The sequence below is a fragment of the Dipodomys merriami genome, unplaced genomic scaffold, assembly GCF_024711535.1.
Source record: "Dipodomys merriami isolate MVZ:Mamm:240054 unplaced genomic scaffold, mDipMer1.0.p SCAF_33, whole genome shotgun sequence".
In the NCBI taxonomy this organism is placed as follows: domain Eukaryota; kingdom Metazoa; phylum Chordata; class Mammalia; order Rodentia; family Heteromyidae; genus Dipodomys; species Dipodomys merriami.
Window position 1 is genome coordinate 4,770,005 of NW_027204826.1, and position 16,166 is coordinate 4,786,170.

A 16,166-nucleotide genomic window follows, 5' to 3' on the forward strand; every position below is an offset into this window, starting at 1 on the left:
TTTAAATCAGTATTTGTGAACTCACATACTTTTTATAAAATAATTCATAACTGGGTTTTTCTTTTGTTCAGCATATTCTTTAATTCACAATGAAAAGTCAGGAAAACTATAATGTCTATTCTACTTTTTACACTTTTCTCAGCATAAAATTTTTTTAGTGTGGGCTGGGAAGGTGGCTCAGTGGTAGAGTTCTTGCCCTTGCATGCCTGAGGCCCTGGGTTCGATTCCTCAGCACCACATAAGAAAAAAGCCGGAAGTGGCGTTGTGGCTCAAGTGGTAGAGCGCTAGCATTGAGCTGAAGAGCTGAGGGACAGCACCCAGGCCCAGAGTTCAGGCCCCATGACCGGACCCAAAAAAAAAAAATTTTTTTTTTTTTCTGTAACGGGAGCTATGGAGTTTGAGCTAACAGGAATTTCAAGACTCGTACAGAAGTAATAAGCTTATGACAAATTATTAGGTTTAAGAAATGACAGGTTTTTGCCAATTCTGCCCAGATATAACATGCATCTCATTACCTGCTTTGTACCTGTATTTCCTAGTTTGGGAACTCAGGGGTGTTAGATTCTTTAGTGCACTTTGAATCACACAGGAAGAGAAAATATGCTTAGTAGTTGTTTTCTAACACTATATCAAAAATGTCCAATCTCTAATCTAAATATGATGAGAGCAAAATAAAATTTAAGTGTATATACTTTTAGTCACTTAGAATCTCTTCTTTTTTATAACCATTCCAGATTTTATTTAAAAAAGAAGTTCCATTTAGATTTGTTTGCAACATGCATGTCATTCTTCTTCAGTAAAAAAATATTATCTAATTTGTATTTTAGACAGAAATCCAAGTAAAAATTCTTTTAATTTTAGAGTAGAACTGTCTAAAAAAGGTTCATTTGTGAGATTAGTTATTCAAAAGGGTTGCAAATAATCTTTAGAAATAAATTAAATTCCAAATCCAGACTTTAGAAAGCAATGCTCAGGACTTGCTCACTACTGCATTGTTTATACTGTTGAGTCTTTTACTAATACTGCTATGGTTTTATTCTGCTTCCATTCCATACTGCAATGACCTCTTGGGCATGTTCATTAGGAAAACTGTCAAGGCCTTGACCTTTATTGTAACAATTACCAAAATTTCATTACCTTCTGTACATAAAGAATTGCTTCAGGGCTGGGAAGGTGGCTCAGTGGTAGAGTGCTTGCCTTGCATGCATAAGGCCCTGCGTTCGATTCCTCAGCACCACATAAGCAGAAAAAGCTGGAGGTGGCACTGTGGCTCAAGTGGTAGAGCACTAGCCTTGAGCTGAAGAGCTGAGGGACAACGCCCAGGCCCAGAGTACAGGCCCCATGACCGGCAAAAAAAAAAAAAGAAAAGGAATTGCTTCATAAAACCTTACAGTTCTTCTCTTATTTCTTATTAGATGGATGATGGGAAAAGCATACGATACAAAGACCTCTATGCCCTCTTTGAGCAGATTCTGGAAAAGACTATGAGGCTTGAGCAGCGTGATTGGAGTGAATCTCCAGTTAGAGTTTGGGTCAACACTTTTAAGGTGTTTTTAGATGAATACATGAATGAATTCAAGACTGCAGACAGCACAACCACAAAGGTAAATATGAAATGCTTTATTTTGATTTCTAAAGGGATTGTATCATGAGTTTTTTGAAAGTCTGTTTAGGATATCTTGTGTTTTAGAAAATCATTTCAGAAAACTTGTCCATATATCATTACTTAGCATCCTCCACACTCCATTCTTTTGTAGTAAAATTTTCAATACTTTCAACTTCTGCAATTAGTTTAAAATGAGAGTAAATACATATTTTGGGCCCTCAAGATTATGTTCTCAGCTTTAATAGAGATCAGAACCCATGTTTCTTTTTAGAAAAATAATTGTTAAGTATGTAAGTCATTGTTTTATCTGGTGGCCTTTATGTTAGTTTGTAAGAAAATTAGTTTGTAAGAAAATGTGTATGTCAGGAAATCTAGATAACATTAATAACAACTTTGATTTTCTAAGTGCATGTTATGAATTCGGATCGTATTGTTTGCTATTTAATTCTGTTTTAGCCCTACCAAATAAATGACTAATATGAGATCCACATTGTAGCTTGGTCAAAGTCCCAAGTGAGTTTCTTCTCATTACCCCAGGGAACAGTGAGGCTTCTGCTTATATCAAGAGGAACTTCAGTGTTTTGTATGGATTTTGCTGCATTGTGTTTGCAGATAGTCTGGTTTATAGGAATGCAAGTTTACAAGCATCTTAAATCATTTTCTAAGGAGAAGCAGTCCTTGACAGTTATGTTATATATATGTTAAGGTCTTTATTTTGTGCATTTCTGGGTTTAAAGGAGGAGGTTTAGATTATTCTGTATTGTGGTTGGAAAAGAGCTTTTTCATTTTCCAAGTGATACTCTTTTTGTGTTTGGTACTACCAGAAAGCTGGTAGATAGTTTTTTAGAGCTATTTAGCTAATAAAGTAATGGTGTGGCTTCTTGATGGAACTGAGGTTTAGAACAAATAGCAGTATTCTGCCGTTCTGTGGCTATTAGTACTGCACAGTTCTTCTTGAGGAATATTTATTACTTAAGAACAGATAGTTCTTGACATTTGCAAAGAAGTAAAATGTTATATTAATCTTCGTTATCTCAATTTCTGTATTTCTCTCTATCCCTTGGCAGGTGCCAAAAACAGAAAGAAAGAAAAGAAGGAAAAAAGAAACAGATTTAGTAAGTGAACCTTTTTAATGTTATTTTTTTTTAAGTAACATAAAAGGAACCGTAGACTTTTAAGTGGCTTCAAGCATATGTATCTGAAGATACTTTTTAAGAATAGGTAATCCTAGTTACTCAGGAGGCTGAGCTCTGAGCATCAAGGTTCAAAGCCTGTCCAGGTAGGAAAGTCCATGAGACTCTTATCTGTAATTAACCACCAGAAAACCTGATGCAGCACTGTGACTCAAAAGTGGTAGAGCGCTAGTCTTCAGAGAACCAGAAGTGGTGCTGTGGCTCAAAGTGGAAAAGTGCTAGCCTTGAGTGGAAAAAAAAAGGTACTCCACAAATTTGTACAAAAATTTTGAATGACAGATATGCTCTGGATTCAGTGACAAAATGTTTTTATTGTTGCCTTCCTAAAATGGCAGAAAACTGAAAATCTTTCTCATAATGGTACAAATATGATCTCTTTTCTAAACGGATCTTCTGTATTTTTGTTTTTTCTGAATAGCTCATGAAAATGGGATCATATAATATATATTTTTTTGCACATGACTTTTTAGAATATTTCTGTGTTTTTTCCATGCTGTTGTATCAGTAGTTAGCCTTTTCTTAGTGATGATGATCTGAGGTTCAAACCTGGGCCCTTGAATAAGCAAGTACTCTACCACTCAGCTATACTCTTAGCCCTTTCCACCACGTTTTATTTATCCTTTCACCAGTTGAGAGACATTTGGGTGTTTTCTGTTTTTGGCTGTTACAAATAGTGCTGCTATGAACATTCTCGTACAGTGCTTTTATGAACATATGTTTTCTGTTTTCTTGGCTGCAAACATGAAGGTATAATTTCTGGGTTATAAGATAATTTTTAGATGCTGCCTGTTGCCCAGAGAACTCCTAACAATCTCAACAACATTTCATGTATGCATACATATTTTGGTTAAAGAAATTCTGGTTGGTATGATGTGGTATATTCTTGTTTACATGTCTGCATGTTTACGTTTTACATTATAGGTTTAAATTTTCTTCAGGACTAATGAGGTGAAGCATCTTTCTGTGTACCTATTGACTATTTTTCTTATGTGAAGAGATGTTTATTTAGTATTCTTTTTTTTTTTTAATTGTGTCACCCTACTGTGATTCTGGATAGTAGCCTTTTATCAGATAAGTGATTTGCAAATACAGTTTGGATCTGCGGCTTACTCTTTCTTTTCCTTAGTGATATCTTTAAAAGTGAAGATTGTTTATTTGGTGGTACTGAGGATTAAAGCTAGAGTTTTCTGCATTCTAGGCAGGGACTCTTCCACTTGAACCATGCTCCTAGCTCTTTGGGTTATAATTGGTGTCTGAGGAAGTGTCTCCCTGGCTTTACCGAGGCTTTCCTCAAATTTGTGATTCTTCTACCTCTGCGTGCCTCCCAAGTAGCTGGAATTATAGATGAGCTCCATGCAAAGTTTTAAATGTTAATGAAGCCAAGAACTATAGGTGTCACACGGCATAAGAGTTCACTGGTATATTTGTTGGTTGTATACTTGAATTTAAAAACTATCATTTGTAAACTTTTGGTGTAATAACATTGTCTGAAGTGATTATTAAAGTATTCCTGCAGGGATGGGAAGTTGGCTCAGTGGTGCTTTGCTTCACATGCATGAGGCCATGGGTTCGATTCCTCAGCACCACATAAGTAAAAAGAAAAAAGCCGGAAGTGGCGCTGTGGGTCAAGTGGTAGAGTGCTAGCTTTAGCTGAAGAGCTGAGGGACAGCGCCCAGGCCCAGAGATCAGGCCCCACCACAGACACACACACACACACACACACACACACACACACACACACACACCCCGCAATAAATGAAAAATCCTGCAGCCAGAAAGGTCGCACATGCCTATAATCCCAGTTACTCAAGAAACTCATATCCAGATAGGGAGGATTGTAGTTTGAAGCCAGCCCTGGCAAAAAGTTACAGAGATACCACCTTAACCAGTAAACTGGCATGGTTTAAAGCCCTTGACTTCGCAGGTACATGGTTGGCATAAATAGGATTGGAATTCAGGCAAAAATATGAGACACCATCTGAAAATGAAATTAAAATGGGTTGAGGCATGGTTCAAGTGGTAGACCACTTGCCTAGTAAGCTTGAAACCTGAGTTCAGATCCCAGTATCACCAAAAGAAATAGTACTCCATTTTCCAGTTCATATCTTTGTGCCCTTGGGTTCTCTTTATATATGTTTCAAACTGACTTGCATCCTACAATAGCTGAGGGCAGAAGAAGAATGGAGACTATGCTATCTTTTTTTTTTATGGTATCTTTTGTTAAGCCAGACATTAAATACATTTTCAAAAAATGTTGACTAATATCTCCTTTTGTCACATGTTGGCACATGATTGTAGTCTCAGTTCTCAGGATGAAACTATCTCCAACTAACCAGCAAAAAGCTTCATATGGAATATGGCTCAAGTGGTAAAGTGCCAGCCTTGAGTGGAAAAGCCAAAGGAAAGCATGAAGTCCTGAGTTCAAAACTCAGTAGTACTAACCCCCCCCCCCAAAATTTTTCTCTGTTTGATGACCAACTATTTTATTTCTCAGAGGATAATCGTCCTCCTAAGAGAATGAAGTCCCCTTTGCTTAACTACAATAGGGCAGAATTTACTGTATTGCCTTTATTATAAACAGCTAATTTTTTTATGCAGGTAGAAGAACACAATGGCCACATCTTCAAGGCTACCCAATATAGCATTCCTACATACTGTGAATACTGTTCTTCTTTAATATGGATAATGGACCGAGCTTCTGTTTGCAAATGTAAGTTTTCTAATGTTCTCTTTAACAAGAAACAGTAAATTCATGCTGCTTGACTCTTGTCTATACTCTTTATGTCCAGACAAGATACTTTAATATTACTCAGTCACAGCCTTGTACTTGTAGCTCAGTCATTCTGAAATGCTTTTTTCCCGATTTTAGCATGACTTTATATCTAGTTAATTCTGGTCTCCACTAACATGTTAGCTTTTCAAAGAGCTCTTACTCTGCTATCATTATTAATTAGCTATCCTCTAACTCAGGTTTAATAGTCCTTTATAACACATACCTCCACCTGAAATTGTTTTAAATACTAATTTCTAGGTTTCTAACAAGATGAGGAAGCATATTTGTCTTAAGTTTCACTGTTATAGTAAATATTTGTAGGTAGACCTCTGGATGGATCAATGCATAGAATTCGTAGCTTATAGCTCAAAAGCTATCTTGTTCTATAATAATCCTTTCCCAACAGAATATATAGATCCTAAAATGTGTGTAGAAAGCCTTTGTAGACTAACTTGTTTCTAGCTTACAGTGGAACTTCTACTTTCATAATCCCATACACCACCAGTTCATAATTCCATACATCTAGTGCCATCGATTATTCTAGGAGACTTGGATAATAAAGGAGATAATTAGGAAGGAATTGGTTCTCAGAGCCCTCTCCTCAAGTGCCTTCCTGTTCACCTTCTGCCCAGCCTCTGTGGGAATCTGCCACTTCCTGAATCTATTCTTCTTTACTTCATCTTCCCTATCAAAATTTTTACTATCTCATAGTCTTTTTCATAGTATTCTGAGCATTTAGAGATAATAAGTAACTATTTTTCTATATTTTAAGATACTGCCCAATTGTTTCCTCTTCTTTTAAGGGTCTTTGACAGTAATGCCTTTCTTACCCATAGAAAAGATACTTAATAGGTGTATCTGGCATTTTAGTGGGCTGCTGAGCACCTAGCACTTATTTGTATATCAAACCACATAGATAAATATGTTGGAATTTGGAGGTGAGGGGTAAGTGTAGGAGCAGGACAAGTGATTTTGAAAGAAAAAGCTTCCCATTGATATTGACTAGAAATATTTGGACATGTTATTTCAACTTCATTTCCCCCACAGAACAATTTAAACTCCTTTTTTAGTTGCTAAGAGCATAGTTTATATGTGACACTATAGTAGTCTTATATCTAAAGAAAAAACTTGTATCCAAAATGAAGTTGTAACCTTGAAAAAAGTTGTCATTGATTTGCAGACTTGTAAAACTTCCTTTTTAACTTGTTTTTCAGTATGTAAGTATGCTTGTCACAAGAAGTGCTGTCTGAAAACCACAGCCAAGTGCTCTAAAAAGGTGAGAAGCTATCACTCAATAAACATCAGGTCTGTAAGTCTCTTCTGTCCCACAGGAAGAAATTGAAATCAAAGCCTGAGAACCTATGAAGTCACAGTTTTGTTTGATTCAATATATAAGTAGGGATGTGCATATATAATGAGCTGATTTTCCAAAAATGTTTACCTTTATTATAAGTTATGTGAAATTGAATTTTTTTTTTAAATTTTATTTTATTTTATTTTATTTGAGAACATACTGTACAGAGGGGTTACAATTACATGGGCAGGATAATGCATACATTTCTTACCAAGCATTGCAGCCTCCTCCTTTGTTTACTCTTCACCTCCCTTTGAAATTGAATTTTTATTTTACAAACCACAGTTGGAAAACACTGCTTTCAGACATCTTAGGAATTATCCTTAAAGTCATATGCCACAATTAAATAAACAGCAGCATGCAGCATAATTACTATTTCGTTTTTTTGTTTTGTTTTGTTTTTTGCTGGCCTGGGAGCTGTCCCCGAGCTCTTCAGATCAAGGTGGGCACTCTACCACTTGAGCTACAGTGCTACTTCTGGTTTTCTGGTGGTTAGTTTTTGATAAGAGTCTCACAGACTTTCCTGCCCAGACTGGCTTTTGAACTGCAGTCCTCAGATCTCAGCCTCGTGAGTAGCTAGGATTACAGGCGTGAGCCACTGGTACCTGGCTATAGTTACCTTTTCTACATATTTTTGTTTATTTTTTTGATGGTTCTGGGTTTTAAGCTCAAGACCTTGCTTCCTATGCAAGGCACTCTTTTCACGTGAGCCATGTCCTCCGCCTTTTTTGCTTTCATTAATTTTCAAGTAGAATTTCTTGTTTATGCCCAGGCATTCCTATCTACACTTCCCTTGTACCTGTCTTGACAGGTATGTGCCGCTGCATGGTTGAGGTGTAGGGTCTTGTGATCTTTTTTGCCCAGGTTGGCCTGAAACTGCAATCCTTCTAGTCTCTACCTTCCAAGTAGCTAGATTACTGGGCAGAAGAGCTGCCTAGCTCAGAAATAACATTTTTAAATCGTTGCTGCATCCTATAACTAATAAATCCAAAAGTTCATGGGAAATACTTTGAAAGTCTGTATTCAAATAAAATAGAAAATCTAGAAGAAATGGATGCATTTCTAGATGCATGTGACCTACCAAAGTTGAGCCAAGAGGATATAAACTACTTAAATAGTTCTATAACAACCCATAAACATTGTTTATATTGCTGAAGTAAGTGCTAAAAATGTAGTAAAAATATAAAACTAAATATAATATACAACTATTATAAACAACTAATATATGTATGTATATATATACATAGATATAATATACAAACTAAAAACAGTAGAATGGGGAGAAGAAGTCAGATACAGTGACTCTCACACCTGCAGTCCTAGCTACTTGAGGTACAGAGATCAGGAAGATTTGTGGTTGGAGATCAGCCTGGGCAGAAAGGTTTCAAGACTTACATCTCAATCAGTAGCTGGGCACAGTGGCACTCATATGTTTTCCTTCATCTGCTATGAAGGAGGCTGAAATTAAGATCATGGTCCAGGCTGGGATGGGGGGTGGGGGCGGGGTGGGAACCAAGACCATATCTCAGAAATAATCAGAGCAAGAAATGGCTGTACATGTGGCTCAAATATGCTGCCTAGTAAGCATGTAGCCTTGAATTCAAAGTCCTATACCTTCTTCTCTTCCCCTATCCCCCCCAGAAAAGCAGGCAATGAGAAAAGCATAAAACAGTTTGGGCAAAAAGAAACAGCAGACTGATAAAAATTTAAATATTTTGGTGATTTATATTAAATAGGCTAAATACTCCAAATAAAATTAAGTTAAAATCAATTTAAGCAAGGTGCTGGTGGCATCTATATTAGCTACTCAGGAGGCTGAGATCTGAGGATTATGGTTTGAAGCAAGCCTAAGCAGGAAAGTGGTAGTTGTCTCTAATCAATAACCAAAGAAAAGCCAGAAGTGGAGCTATGGCTGAAATGGTAGAGTGTTAGACTTGAGCAAAAAGTTCAGGGACAGCACTCATGCCCATGCCCTGAGTTCAAGTCCCAGGACTCCCCCCCCACCTCCCGCCACACACACACATACAAAAAAAATTGTATATCCTGTTTATGAGCAAGATAACTTATTATGATCATATAGAAAGTTTGAAGGAAAAAAATAGATACTGTATGTAAAGAGTAAACACAGAAAGGCGGTATGACTGTGCTAATATTAAAGTATACTCTTAAGCCATGAGGCATAATGGTTAAGAATCATTTCATCATTTGTCTGTTAGGGAAGTACAGAAACTAACCATTTAATAAGCCTCTGTTGGTGAAGTTTTAATACTTGGTTCCGAAAAATATTCAGTAAGGATGAAAATGATATTGGTTCATATTGAACACTGCATCCTATGACAGATGAACATGGGCCCATCTGTGTAGTCTTTGCCATTGGTTATGAATCAAGTGTCAGCTCAACTTGTGTGGTTTTATCTTTGAAGCATCCTTAGGCTTCAGGAATTACTTGAAAATCCTAATTCATATAAAAATGAGTTGATTACTGGTTTACTCTATCTCAATTTATGTAACTAGCACAAAGCTGGGGCTGGAGGCTTGGCTCACATGGTAGAGCACCAGTCATGGGTGTAAGGCACTGAGTTCAAGTTCCAGAATCAACACACAAAAAGGTGGGTTTTCATATGGTGCCCATACTGAGTTCACCTTTGCTTGGAGAGATTTTTGAAAAGATTTTGAAGTATCAGCCCATTGACTGTTCTCCACTCATTTTGTTTGGATTTCTGGATTAAAAATAACATCTCAGTTATTCTTACTTAATCATAATTCCTTTTCCTCCAGATTTTAATAATTCTCTTAAAAAGTTGGCTAAGCATATTTAAAGATGTTTGAATACATTTAGAAACAAACATTATCTTCTGTTTAGTATGATCCAGAGCTGTCTTCTCGACAATTTGGGGTTGAACTGTCCCGTCTGACTAGTGAGGACCGAACTGTTCCATTAGTGGTGGAAAAGCTTATAAACTACATTGAAATGCATGGACTTTATACAGAAGGTATTTACCGAAAGTCTGGGTCTACTAATAAAATCAAGGAGCTTCGACAAGGTCTAGATACAGGTAAGACAGTGCTTTCCAAATTATACCAGATACTTGCATTTGCATAAGTATTTCAGGCTCTTCAAGTTTTCATTACATATTGATTGTTAATTAGAGCTAGAAGAATATAGTTCTTTATGTGGTCTTTGTCATTTTGTGTCTTTCTAAAGAAAGATGATTAATTTGTCCAACACATACTGAGTATATCATTTGTACAAAGCATTAAGTACTGAAAGCATATCGCAATATTTTTACTAACCCAGTAGATCTTATAATTCATGAAGAAGAAAATTTAAGTCCAGGGAAATTTAATAATGGACTGCCATTGCTGTGCCTTGCTAAATGATTTTTATAGTTTTCACAATAGTTCTATGAAAAGAGCCTGGAGCTAAGAGAAGATCTTGTCTAACTACTCAGCACCAGTAAATGACAAGTCAGAATTTATCCTGTATCCCTGAGTCCATAATCTAAGGTAGTACAGACTTAGTTACATAGACCAAAGGTGAATAGGACACTTGACTGTGTTGATTTCACTCCTGGAATATATGCGGGAGATTACCGCTGATTACTTTCACAGCTGCTATGCTTCATTGTGGTTAGAAAAGAATGATTCCTTGCTTGTCTTTGTATTGCTAAGAACCCAGCTACCCATAATGCCATTTCTTAGTAACAAATCAATGAGAAATAATAGCTTGCTAAAACTCAAGCCGAAGGCTCACCTGCCGGAAATTGATCTAATCCAGTTTACAGGCAGATGTCAATTTTGTCTCTTAAGCCTTGGAGCAGCACAAATGAAAGTCATTCTTCCAGTATCCAGTCTGTATAAACTTAACCTGCCTGCCATGAAGTGAAACAGGATGGCAGTACTTTCCCATTACTTAAGCTCATGTCACCTCTAAGAGTGGCCGATTGTAGGAAATGTCTCAGGCTTTTTTTCTCTTTGTCTTTTAAATTGTGGCCTATGGATCAGTACACAAGCAGACAGTACAAAATTAGCAGGCATTTAGAAACATTAGCAGTAGTTTGATGTTTCTGCCTCAAAATATATGAGACTTTATTTTACATACTTCAGTTCACGCATATTTGGAAAACCAACACACAGTGTTCCATTATCACAGTAAGAAGAACTGTTCCAAAGCAGGGAATTTGATTGTGGAAAGTTATATTTGGTTAGTTTAAAAAACAAAAAGGCTTTTTTAGAAGTAAATATTTGAGTATTTTTTTTGTGTGTATGTTTGGCCTTTTCTGTATTTTCTCAAATAGATGCTGAAAGTGTGAACCTAGATGACTATAATATACATGTCATTGCAAGTGTATTCAAACAGTGGCTTCGTGATTTGCCTAATCCACTCATGACCTTTGAACTTTATGAAGAATTTCTTCGAGCTATGGGTAAGACTTCCTGGGTTACTTGAGAAGGGAATGCCATCTTTTTTTTTTTTTTTTTTTTTTTTTTTGGTCGGCCGTGGGGCTTGAACTCTGGGCCTGGGCGCTATCCTTCAGCTCTTCAGCTCAAGGCAAGCGCTCTACCACTTGAGCTACAGTGCCACTTCCGGTTTTCTGGTGGTTTATTGGAGATAGGAGTCTCACGGTCTTTCCTGCCCTGGCTGGCTTTGAACCGCGATCCTCAGATCTTAGCCTCCTGAGTAGCTAGGATTACAGGCATGAGCCACCAGCGCCCGGCTAAAGGAAATGCCATCTTTAGTATCCATTACCAGACTACCCTCTAGTCATTTGTCCCTTATAGATCCTAAGATAAATTCTTGATACTCAATGCAAAACTGCTAGTATACTGTCACCTATTAGAATGTTGGCTTTGTATTGTTTTGAGACAAAGTATAACTGTGTAGCCAAGGCTGGCCTGGAAATCTAGAACTTGAAATCTTCTAAATAATAGGCTTCAAATGTTGGCTTTTTTTTTTTTTAACAGTATTATATTTGAACTCAATGCCTTGTGCTTGCTAGGCAAGTGCTCTACCACTTGAACCATGCCTTCACCCTATTTTTGTTTTCATTATTTTTCTAATAGGGTCTCACTTTTTGGCCAGCTTGGATTGTGATCTTTGTACTTATATTTCCCACATACCTAGGATGACAGGTTCATGCTACTGCAACTAGCGTTTCTGTTGGTTGAGATGGGGTATTGATCCTCCTGATCTTCATGTTTTGAGAAGCTAGGGTTTCAGACATGTCCTGGGTCACTATGACCAGCTTTAAATATTGACTGCTTAAAGGCTCAAGGTGGTGTTCTAAAAGTTTTCTCACAAAGAAATTGAAAGGTGAAGGTTATAAAGCAGATGAGAAGATGAAATAAATTTAAGGATAAGCTGACAATCATTTCACTTGGGAATCTAGGCAGGAACTATATAAAGCTATCTGTCTGCCAGGCCTAACAGATGTGGAATTTTGTTTAACATTGTTCCAAGTAGAGTATTATTGAAGGCCTGCCTAGTTTTCAAGTCCCTAGAATTTATAAATTTATGTGGCAGTTGGCTAATTTTAAGGAGAAATCAATCTGCTACATAATGGTTGAAAAACGAGAGTATCTCTATCCTCTGCTGTGATATAAATGAAAACCCAGGAGACAGCTCATGAGTACAGGGAGCCAAGTGGTGACCTACCACTCACCAGGTACCATGGCCTCTCCCAGACTCTACAGCCAGCCCTTCTCTTAGGAGTGTAGACAGGACCAAGTAGCACCTAAGAGAGGGCATTTAGTCTTACTTGGTACTATTACTGTTTGTAGGTCTTCAAGAGAGGAAGGAAACAATTCGTGGCGTGTACTCTGTGATTGACCAGCTCTCTCGAACTCATCTGAATACACTCGAGCGCCTCATCTTTCATCTAGTTAGGTAAATTCAAGACTTCTTTTTAAATAGCAGGTTCCTTCCCTTGGTAAAATTGGTGCCTTAGCTGGGGATATAGCTCATTTATAGAGCACTGGCCTAGCATGCATGAGGCCCTGGGTTTAATTCCTAGCATTGTTCAAACAAAACAAAACAAAAAAAGCCCTAACAGCCCCCAAACCTTCAGCTAAGATGGACCTGCCTAGTAACTACTTCTCTGTTCTTCTCTGAGCCGAGTAGCAGCTCCAGCTTCCTGGTGGCACTATGAAGCCCTAATTCGGCAATTAGGCATCGGTTTACATAACCTGATTTGTGGGAAGTGGGTTAACATAGACTAAAGGGGTATAGACTCTGCCTAGTATGTGGCAGAAGCTGAGAAGAAAGCCTATTATTATTATTATTTTGTGCCAGTCCAGGGACTTGAGACTAGGGACTGAGCAATGTCCCTGAAGGCTAGGGCTCTCCCATAGCTTCACTTTTAATCTTTTTTAGTAGTTTATTGGTGATAAGAATCCCACTGACTTTCCTGTTCAAGCTGTCTTTAAACTGTAATCCTCAGATATGAGCTTCCTGAGTAGCTAGGATTACAGGTATGAGCTACCTGTACCCAGTGGAAGCGTTCCTTCAGTTCAAGGAACACAGTGGAAGCACATCTTCCAGAGGCTGGGGAATGGCTTTGGGGAAAGTCTGATTGTTGTCTTTACACTGATGCAGTGGCTAGTGTCATCCTGGCATCTTTCTTTTATCTCTTCTACGTGCTTTTCTCCCTTTTTCACTTGTTCTTGTTTTATTCTGTTATTTAGGATTGCTCTACAGGAAGAGACTAACCGAATGTCTGCAAATGCTCTGGCCATTGTATTTGCCCCCTGCATTCTCCGCTGCCCTGACACCACTGACCCACTACAAAGTGTCCAAGACATCAGCAAGACTACCACGTAAGCATATCAGAGCATATGATTTTAATAACTCTTATGAGAGTAGTTCCATTTATGCAAACTTCAGCATGTTTTGGAAGAAGAGGGAAATGTAACTTCCTAGTGTTTTGTTAAATGACTAATGACAAAAAAAGTCTACCATATAAGGCCTGCTGTCATCAGGACCTAAGGGACTTGAGTTGGTGTAGTCACTTATCCAAACTTTGACAGCAAATGGTATTGTAAGCTCAGGTGTCCTTAAAAAGATTGTTAAGACATTGTTGGATATTACTATGATAAGGGTGTTTTAAATTCATTTAAATTGATCATGAGTTTTAAAGAGTCTTTGGGTTTTTAAGATAGGGTCTCACTGTATAGCCTAGACTGGCCTCAAACTTGTGTTCCTACTGCCTTGTAAAGTGCAGGGATTACAGGTGTGCACCACCAAGACTAGTTGAGTCTCAAATTCCATTTCGTAACTTAATGTATACTGCATTAATCTAGTTTATAATCTTCTTAGTGATCTTATAACTCTGAATCCCTTTAATTGAAATATTTCAGGATGACTTTTTTTCTTTAAAAAAAAAAAAATACAGGGCTGAGAAGGTGGCTCAGTGGTAGAGTGCTTGCCTCGCATGCATGAGGCCCCGAGTTTGATTCCTCTGCACCACATAAACAGAAAAGGCTGGAAGTGGTGCTGCAGCTCAAGTGGTAGAGCGCTAGCCTTGAGCTGAAGACCTGAGAGACAATGCCCAGGCCCAGAGTTCAAGCCCCACAACGGACCAAAAAAAAAAATTTTTTTTTTTACTTTAAAAAATACAGTTTAGGAAAGTGTATCTAAGCTCATAAAGGGGTATTGATTTTCCCTCATCCTCTAACTGGCTTTAGCAGGTGAAAAATAGTCTGTGAATGCTACAGTTGATTTATTTTTTTTTGGCTCTTAACAGTTTTGTTTTTCCTCCTGTTTTAGCTGTGTGGAACTGATTGTTGTGGAGCAAATGAATAAATATAAAGCTCGCCTCAAAGACATCAGTAGCCTGGAATTTGCTGAGAATAAGGCAAAGACTAGACTTTCACTGATTCGTAGATCAATGGTAAGATGCATGGCATGGAATCATAGGCCAAAAATGGGAGCTTTCCTGAGATTTATAAGTGTGTTTGTGATATAAATGAGGATTATTCTCAAAGTCTTTTTCAGATGGAATAAGTTAGGGTGCTATGGACGCCTGATATTTGATCTGTTAGTCATTTTTAGTTACGTGTATGGAATATATATTATTGACAGTGCAGGATTTTTCAAAGTAATTGAATGAAAGCTGGGTGCCAGTGGCTCACATCTATAATCTTAGCTACTCAGGAGGCTGAGATCTGAGGATCACGGTTCAAAGCCAGCCCATGCAGGAATGTCCCTGGGACTCTTACCTCCAATAAATGACCAGAAAACTGGAAGTGGTGCTGTGGCTCAAGTGGTAGAGTGCTAGCCTTGAGCTGAAAAGTTAACCTTATCCTAACTTTTGTCTCTACTTCTTCCTCTATCTGTTTCTACCTTCAACCATGTTGTTTTTGGTGATCTTACCAATATTCCTGGGAGAGGAGAGCTTAATCATTTGCAACTAAATTTGAACCTATAGCATTTGACTCATAAAGAAATAGAGATAAACCCAACATTAATCCATTATAATCAGTAGGACCTACATTGAAGTTTTATTACTGCATATTTGTCACCCAGCAAAAATTGTAGTGGTGAGTACCCACTCAGAGACTCAAAGTCTCTCAGAGGAAGCAGGCTTCCTTCCGCATTGTTAACCTACTTTTCCAGGAGCCACACAGGGTTTCTTTCACATTTGCATAGTTTGTTCTTAAACTAGCACTGAAGTAACCCTGGCTCTTCCTCTACTGTTTCAGCTGCCTTGCACAGAGTAAGTGCTGAACCAAGTCTGTTGACCACGTTAGTGAAAGATCGTCTCTGAAATGCCAAACATAAACATACCATTATAGGGTACTATCTCTTTTCCCCTGAAAATGAAAACAGTTTTTACTTAAAAGTGAAATTTGGGCCTGGAGGTATGGCTCAGTTGGTGGAGTGCTTGCCTCATAAGTATAAGACCCTGGGTTCCATCCCTGGTACCACAGAATTAAAAAGTGAGACTTTCCATGATATTTCAGGAGCTCAGTGCTGACTCACTCAATTTACTAATGTCTAGGCAAAAAGGGACAAGCCATTTACCAAAGCTACCATTCAAAGCAAATAGGCAAGCTGTACTTCATTGCCAGTGCTGCAGAACATGGATATAGATCTGTCCACTAAAAGGTCAGACCTTCTCTTTTAATGGGACAATGACGTGTACCTTCTAACCTTCTGCTTTCCTTTTCATGTCCTTCCTAATCCAGAAACCTGTACTAATTGCAGTTAGATTTATGAGCATTACCCGCAGTTCAGTCTCG

At 37.9% G+C, this 16,166-nt stretch overlaps 1 protein-coding gene across 9 annotated transcripts in view; it reads left to right on the forward strand.

Moving 5' to 3' along the window:
* Myo9a (myosin IXA) overlaps window positions 1-16,166 on the forward strand; it is a 143,968-nt gene that overhangs the window by 108,269 nt on the left and 19,533 nt on the right. For 7 of the 9 annotated variants that reach the window (XM_070042965.1, XM_070042966.1, XM_070042971.1 and 4 more), the window contains 10 exons: window positions 1,416-1,604; window positions 2,674-2,721; window positions 5,398-5,509; window positions 6,787-6,848; window positions 9,790-9,982; window positions 11,225-11,353; window positions 12,708-12,813; window positions 13,611-13,742; window positions 14,692-14,815; window positions 16,113-16,166. In XM_070042965.1, coding sequence (XP_069899066.1) covers window positions 1,416-1,604; window positions 2,674-2,721; window positions 5,398-5,509; window positions 6,787-6,848; window positions 9,790-9,982; window positions 11,225-11,353; window positions 12,708-12,813; window positions 13,611-13,742; window positions 14,692-14,815; window positions 16,113-16,166 — 1,149 coding nt within the window. The remainder of the gene's footprint in view (window positions 1-1,415; window positions 1,605-2,673; window positions 2,722-5,397; window positions 5,510-6,786; window positions 6,849-9,789; window positions 9,983-11,224; window positions 11,354-12,707; window positions 12,814-13,610; window positions 13,743-14,691; window positions 14,816-16,112) is intronic. The other 2 variants (XM_070042967.1, XM_070042974.1) reach the window with 1 other exon arrangement.